This window comes from Leptomonas pyrrhocoris (genome assembly GCF_001293395.1).
Source record: "Leptomonas pyrrhocoris isolate H10 chromosome Unknown, whole genome shotgun sequence".
Lineage (NCBI taxonomy): Eukaryota > Euglenozoa > Kinetoplastea > Trypanosomatida > Trypanosomatidae > Leptomonas > Leptomonas pyrrhocoris.
In genome coordinates this window covers 1483161-1490001 of record NW_015438361.1, presented here as the reverse complement: position 1 = coordinate 1490001, position 6841 = coordinate 1483161, and the positions used below count along the sequence as shown (strand labels likewise).

Below are 6841 nucleotides of genomic sequence, written 5' to 3'. Positions count from 1 at the left end.
TTTACGTGGCACGCACAAATCCAAGAAAAGATAAACGGTCGGACAGGTGGAAGGGGAGAAGCCCAAAAGCTTATGAATGCTTTTAAATGCGAACAGAACAGAAGAGTTGTGGCCGCGCTGCAATGTTCAGCTTCGCTTTGACAAAATGGCTCCCCACAACGAAGAAAAACAACAACAACATACACTTGCTCTGGAAGAACGCCTGGGAAAGTGGCACGAGAAAGTAGTAGTAGGGAACAGGACGCTTCTTCCATTTCGGCGCACACACACAAACACATCACGGAAAAAACCTCACACGCCGTCAGGCACTCGACAGAGAGACTAAGACTGGAGGATTTTGCACAGGAGTGCCCGGGCAGTGGCGTAGATGGTGGAGATGATCTCGCGCTTCTGCGACTTGAGAACGGAGCCGTTCTCGTTGCCCATCGGCATGTCATCGCAGTAGAAGAGATAGCGGCTCGGAATCGTTGTGCTCAAGACTCCCGTTCGGCGGCATTCCTCCAGCTGTCTGGCAACGTAACTGCTCTGCAGGTCGACCGCCGTGCAGCCGTGCACTGTCTTGTAAAACTTCAACACTGGCTGGCTCTGCAGCATGAAACCCGGCAACGTGATCAGCGTACCGGTGTGAATGGCAGCGGAGGATGACTTGTCCAGAAACGGCACAATGTCGGCCTTTTCCAGGCCCTGCCGGTTGCAGAGCCGAATCTCATCCGTGGAGTCTTCGCCGAAAGTTTGCTTGGAGAAGAGGAGCTTTTCGGGAAAGATGACGTCACCGCGATGGCCGCAAATGCCGGCCGCCTTCCCGCTGAGGTTGACACTGCGGATGCGATTGCCAAACGTGAGGATGAGAGAGCGGAAAATAGACTCGATTTGGGCACCAAACGTCTTGTCGACGTTGATGATGAAGTGCCGCTTGCCTTCCCGACTCTGCTTCGCCGCGTTGGCGGCGCACGCGCGGAGCCCCGGGTCGGTCTCCTCCGGCGAGATGCTACTGATGTCGATGAGGTCGACGATGAGGGCAGACGGGTGCCCGTCCTCCATCAGCGTGAAGCCGTTCGACTCGAGTCGCGACCGATAGGCGCTGCGGATGGTGCTGTCGCGCTCGAGCAGGCCAGTCAGCAGGTAGTAGTACCGGTCGTCCGCGTTCTTCCAGTTGCCGGTGCGCTCGCCTTTGCCGAATCCCGTCTCTTCCGATATGTTCTCGATCAGTGTCTTGAGGTCGGCTGACATGGAGCAAAATAGGTTCTTCAGCGTCCGGTTCGGCGAAAAGAGGATGTCAATCATAACGTCCTCCGGGAGAGACTGCGACTCAGCGGTGTTCATGCGGCGCTTCATGTGGCGGAGAATGGTGAGAGCCCAATTCGCAAACGGGTCTTCACTGAACATCTTGCTGCTCACGCTCTCCACATGCACGACGTACTCTTCCCGGTGCACGCCAATGTTGTACAGCTGTTGCAGCGTTTCATCCCCCCACACACTGCGTAGCCCCTGCATCTCCTCCTCGGAGAACTGGAGCGAGGCAAAGACTTCGTCGGCGCGCGCCTGGTTCTGGAAATTGTTTTCGCTTGGGGCAATGGCATTGCGGACCACCTCCGCCGCCGATGGAGACACGAGCTGCTGCAGGCGGGAGCGCAGCTTCTTCGCCTCGATGCAGAAGATGCACAAGTTGGACACGAAGTCGACCGTGTCCGTGAAGCCGTCCCGCATCAACACCAGGGTCTGCCCCCCACCACCGAAGGTCCACGCGCAGCGCCGCCGCTTTCCCGTGTCGACGGCGATAGTCAAGGGCGCTGCTCCGTTCTCCGTGTTCGCCGCGTCGGCGAGGAATTCGTCCGACAGGTAGTCGGGGATGCCCAGCGTCAAGATGATGATGTACGTCATGGTGATATTGGTGGGGAGTCGGCGAACGGCGTAGCGCAGCGCCTCGTAGTCGATCTCGTTCGTGTTGACGAGCTTGTGAAAGAGGGTGCCACTGGACCGGAAAAGACCAATAAGCGTCGGCAAAGAGATCCGATAGCCGTTCTTGTTCGACTGCGCGTCCGCGGCGGACGAGGAGGAGATGCCAAAGATAGAGCGACAGAACTCCTGAAAGACGGAGAAGGAGGGCAGCGTCCGTAGAATTTGGCTGGAGACGTTGTTGGCGAAGATGGCGGAACGCGCGAAAAGGTCGGCGAACTGCTTGCGGGGAATGAGAAAAAGCGTCGTGTTGGAGCTGGCGTGGTAGGTGAACTCTGCCGGTTTTTCCAAAATGGCGTCGTCGATGCCGAACACGCTCGGCGCCGCCATGCTGCCGATGCGGCGGTGCCCAAATGCGCGTTTCAGACCCTTCTTCGAGTTCATCACCTCCACCGTGCCAGAGGCCAGGACGTAAATGTGCTCCAGGTACGATCCTTCCTCGATGATGATGTCCATTTCGCTGTATTCGCGAATCATCACATCAAGGCTGGAGATCTGCTCCGGGGTCAGAGTGAAGAGATGTGGGACCGTTTGCAGGAAGTTCTGCATGGCGGACTTTGGTGACGACTGATTTATCTTGTCCGTTGACAGAAGGTTTTGCGCCTGCTTCAGTGGCTCGGCGTGCGTCGGCATGTCTTCCATCGCACTAGTGTCGGCGTCGTTCACGTCGTAGTCCACGCTGCGCGCCTCGGGAGGGTAGTAGGGCTCGCTGACCGTCAGCTTCTTCGGTCGCCGCGACTCTGCGATGTCGTTTGCGGTTGAGTTCATGTTTAAAAGAAAGAAGAACTTTAATTGAGGTGGAGAGAACTATTTTGAGAATGTATAGAAGCGTTAGAGCGAACACAAATCACGGCACCAACTCCGGCAAATGACAGCACTGAAAGAGAGAAATAATAATAATAATGATCGCGTGGGTGATCAACGAGTTCGTTTAAAAATGAGAAGGAGGAGAGGAACTTTATATATAAGTGTATACGTTTAACCTTTTGATTCAAACTTCACACAAGCGACAAGAAAGGAAAGAGACGCGGAGGACTAAGAGCAGGTGGAGAGAAGTTCTGTGAAGCACGAGAGAAGGACAGTCGCACACATACACACACAGCGAAAAGAATTTATGTGTCCGTAGCCTTATTACGGTAGAAGTCGCACCTGATGTAGGCATCAACGACCAATTGAGTAGCCGTTTTATCAAGGCGACTCGCAAGGCTTCTTTCACCAAGGAAGACAAATCAACAAAAACAAACAGGATGTATTTGGGCTAGCTGTCGTGACGCAACAAGATATTATTACTTGTCCTGCATCGCGGTGAACGATGCTGTAAAGCGGTGGATAAGTAGCGCGTCTACGTGCTGCTGCTGCAGGAACTGCGTTGCCGCATCGACGCTGTTTTTATGACCGTCGCGCAACGCCAGCGTGTCCATCAGCTGCAGAAACGTACGGCGCTTCAGGCGAATGCCCGCCTCTTCCAATGCTGTCTGGACCGCTTGGGAGGCCAGCCACACACCGTCGCTGCGGCGACGCTTTCGTGTACGCTGGATGACAGCCAGCAAGGCGTGGTCTCCCGCCACCGACTCACGCATGGCCGCCGCCGCCGTCTTGGCGTCAATCTTCAGTTCTGTCTCTCCTGCCTCTGCCTTTGCGTGCCGCGTTGCCGTGTCCGACGTCCACCACTTCGGCCCCCATTCCAGAAGACGCAGGCGCGACGCGCACTCGCTGGACGTCGCCGCTGACATGGGGAGCTGCGTGTCCACCCCCGCAGCAAGAAGAGAGCGGAGCGTGCTGCGGTGAACTTTGAGGACGGCGGTGTCGGCGAAGAAAGCATTGACGTCCTCTTCCGCCTCTTTTTGAGCGTTCCCGGCGCTTTCGTTTCGGAGGAGCAGGCGTTCGCTTCGGCACATCGTCTGCCGCACCAAGTCCCGCATCTGCGACAGTAGCCCCCTCACTTTCGGTGGCGGATTTGCTTCGCCGCTGGAGATGAACGACGCCACGTTCTCCGCGCTGGCCTGCACCAGGAGTGAGAGGCACCCCGCGCAAACGTCCTGCATCGTCTTCCCTGTCGTCACCGTGTTGGGATAAAGCGTCGTCAGCGCCGACGCCACCGTTAGGAGTGATTGCGTGAGTCCGGATGACAGTGCAACGTGTCCAGTCCCGTACGTCTCCACCAGATATCGGGCGGCATGAGAAGCCTCAACGAGTTGATTTGGCATTATCTGGTGTGTGTTTGCGAGCGCAAACAGCAAGGCAGCTGCGCAGCGCTCCTCCCGCGGTGACAGCAGCGGAAAAAGGAGGAGAGAGGAACTGTCGTGGAATTGTTTAATTAGGGTTCCCCCGTACCAAATCATGGTGCCCCGACCAAGCATCTCAGCGGCTTGCTTGACCACTTCCTCGCGTTCACGCGGCGCGTAGGCAAGCAGGGCGGGAAACGCCATCTCAATGCTCTGCATGGGAATGTTCTTTAGCAATGGATTTTGTGCGAACGCGCGTAGTGCCCAGCGCAGAAGGCGTTTCTGTAAAACAAAGGCGCCTTCGTATCCGCTGTGAAAGACGCTTGGCGCGCACTCGTCCATCCAGTAAAAGTGTGCCGCGTCCACGGCACTCAGGTGAAGCGACGAGGAGGCAGACCTCGCGGAGAGGACAGCCAGCAGCCGTCTCTGCCGCGCTTGCGCAAAGCGAAACTTGACGTCCGTGGAGAGCGACAAGGACAACAAGACGGCACCGGTGTCCTCCGCGTCTACCCTCACAACGTCGCCGCGCAACAGGGCGCTGCGAGGGGCAGCACCACCGGATGTCTTCGTGTCCCAAATAAGCGCCTTCACACGCCCTGGCAGTGCTTCACGTACCACCGCACCGTGCGTGGCGCTCGGGTGCGCTGACCTTCGCCGCGAAGAATGCTCAACAAGGCGTTGTGCGAGGTCAGCAGCAGAAATGCTGCTTACATCGTCACAGTCAGCATGCGTAAACATTCCAATAAAGAAGGGTGACCTTCACCATGAGAGGGAGGGAGAGAGAGAGAGGCGAGAATCGACTCAACATCACAAAAGCTGTTTGGGAAAGAAACAGAAGATGGAAGCGGGTTGAGAGACACATGTTCGCGATAAGGTAGAAAACATAACGACGCGCCGCTGCAGAGCGTTTCGGCAGCCAAGAGCCGCTGATACCGAACACAAACAAACAATAGTAACAACAGCACGAATAGGATGCTCGTCGTGATACGGAGCATACACTTCTGCTTGGAAACATCCCAAAGAGAGAGAGAGTGTGTGTCTGCGCGTTCGAGAGCACATCGTATTGATGCCTGCCGATAAGGCTCAGTTGAAAAGAAAGAGTCAACTGTCACACTTTAAGGTTTACCCATCGTTATTCCTTCGGAGTATGTTTCCTTCTTTTTTTGAGATCTTGACGACGCTAAACAAATTTTCATTCAAGCGCTCTCATTTTATAAAACATGTATATCTCAACAAACACAGCACTGCGACGAAACACGTCTTCACGCAGTTCTATACATCGTAGGTGTTCGATGGCAGCTGAAAACTACTTGGGAAAAAAGGAAAGAAACAAGATCCCTACCTGCACAGAGAGAGGGATTGCATAACGGTTACGACGCGGTGCTGTTGAGCAGTCGTGACAGAAGTGATAGGTTTACCTTTTCGATCGCTGCGACGCAAGGGCTTTCGTGCGATCCGAAGTATTGCAGAGACACACGCAGGCACGCCGAAGGGGGAGGGGAGAGGGGGACGTCAACCGACAAAGAGAGGCTCGACAGTCGCAGTTTTATTTTACAGGAAACCATTCTGAGTTGCCACGTCGCCCTTCTTCAAGTTCATCAGGTACGTCAGCCGTACGCGGTTCGAGTCCGCACGACTGTCAGAGCGATTAATCGGAACAAAGCGCGGCGCATCTTGAAAGCAGCGGAACAGCGCCACGTAGTCGTCCTCGTCCAAGGTAGCGCGGTGGTACATACCCGCCGGCAGGACTATCAGGTCCCCAGCTTTCGGGTGCAGGCGAATCCACTGATCCTGCTTCGAGCGCACGTCCACGAAGTACGACCCGTCCATCACCACACGAATGTGCTCATCCTCCATGTAGTGCTCCTGAAACCAGCGTTCGAGATAGCTGTCGTCTTTTGCGGTTTGCGAGACTTTGATTTCGTCGGTGTGTTTGTAGTCGCGCTCCTTGAGGATCTGCTTCACAATTGAAAAGTCGTTCATGCTCACGCGAAACAGCACAACACCCAGCTCCCGCAACATCTTCATGGTCGGCACTGGCGCCCCTACCTTTTTGCCGGGCTTAAGGCTCGCCATCGTGAGCGTTGGCTTCGAGGTCTCATCGTCGAGGTACCACATGTCCAGGGTCCCCTCCTCCTTAACCGGCGGTGGCACCGGCGGCAGGTCCTGAATTGCATCGGACCCGAGTCGCTTCCACTCTTCCTCCTGCCTCTTGCGCCGCCGTTCCTCCTCGAGGCGCGCCGCCGCTGCCTCCTGCTGCTTGCGGTCCTCCTCCGCCTTCTCCTCCGCGAGACGGCGCTCGTGTTCCTCTTTTTCCTGCTGGCGCTTGCGATCGCGGGCGAGAATTTCGGCCTCCTCGCGCCGCCGTTGCTCATCAGAGACTTCCTCCAGCATTTTTGTCGAGTGATATTCGGTGCAGCAGTCACGAAGAAAGAAAGAGAACCGGTTTGTCTCACTGCAGTTGCGGGTGACCGTGTGGGCGTATCGGTGACGTGCGTGTAGAAGAGCTTTGGGAATGCCGTCAACGAGCAAGAACAAACACCACCACCGCAAAGAAAAACAACAACAACAGCAGAGGGTTTGAGAAGTTCGTGTGTAGTGAGCACCTACAAGATGGCAAAGGATAATTACAAGAAGCTCAGATATATATCTACCAGGAG

At 55.7% G+C, this 6841-nt stretch overlaps 3 protein-coding genes across 5 annotated transcripts; all 3 read right to left on the bottom strand.

Moving 5' to 3' along the window:
• Positions 1–321: 321 nt before the first annotated feature.
• On the bottom strand, positions 322–2954 carry ABB37_03619 (hypothetical protein; the record flags this gene model as incomplete). Its single annotated transcript, XM_015801026.1, has 1 exon — positions 322–2954. Exon 1 carries the CDS (start codon positions 2722–2724, stop codon positions 322–324), a length of 2403 nt encoding a protein of 800 aa, XP_015661033.1. The 5' UTR covers positions 2725–2954.
• A 288-nt stretch (positions 2955–3242) lies between these two features.
• ABB37_03618 (hypothetical protein) lies at positions 3243–4999 on the bottom strand (the record flags this gene model as incomplete). 2 transcript variants are annotated; one of them, XM_015801024.1, is made up of 1 exon in its annotated part: positions 3243–4999. In XM_015801024.1, exon 1 carries the CDS (start codon positions 4917–4919, stop codon positions 3243–3245), a length of 1677 nt encoding a protein of 558 aa, XP_015661031.1. In that variant the 5' UTR covers positions 4920–4999. The 2 variants fall into 2 exon arrangements, with proteins under 2 accessions (XP_015661031.1, XP_015661032.1); XM_015801025.1 differs by having other exon boundaries at positions 3243–4940.
• Positions 5000–5732: 733 nt separating this feature from the next.
• On the bottom strand, positions 5733–6833 carry ABB37_03617 (hypothetical protein; the record flags this gene model as incomplete). Of its 2 annotated transcripts, none has more annotated exons than XM_015801022.1 (1): positions 5733–6833. In XM_015801022.1, exon 1 carries the CDS (start codon positions 6573–6575, stop codon positions 5733–5735), a length of 843 nt encoding a protein of 280 aa, XP_015661029.1. In that variant the 5' UTR covers positions 6576–6833. The 2 variants fall into 2 exon arrangements, with proteins under 2 accessions (XP_015661029.1, XP_015661030.1); XM_015801023.1 differs by having other exon boundaries at positions 5733–6690.
• Between the last annotated feature and the right edge of the window lie 8 nt (positions 6834–6841).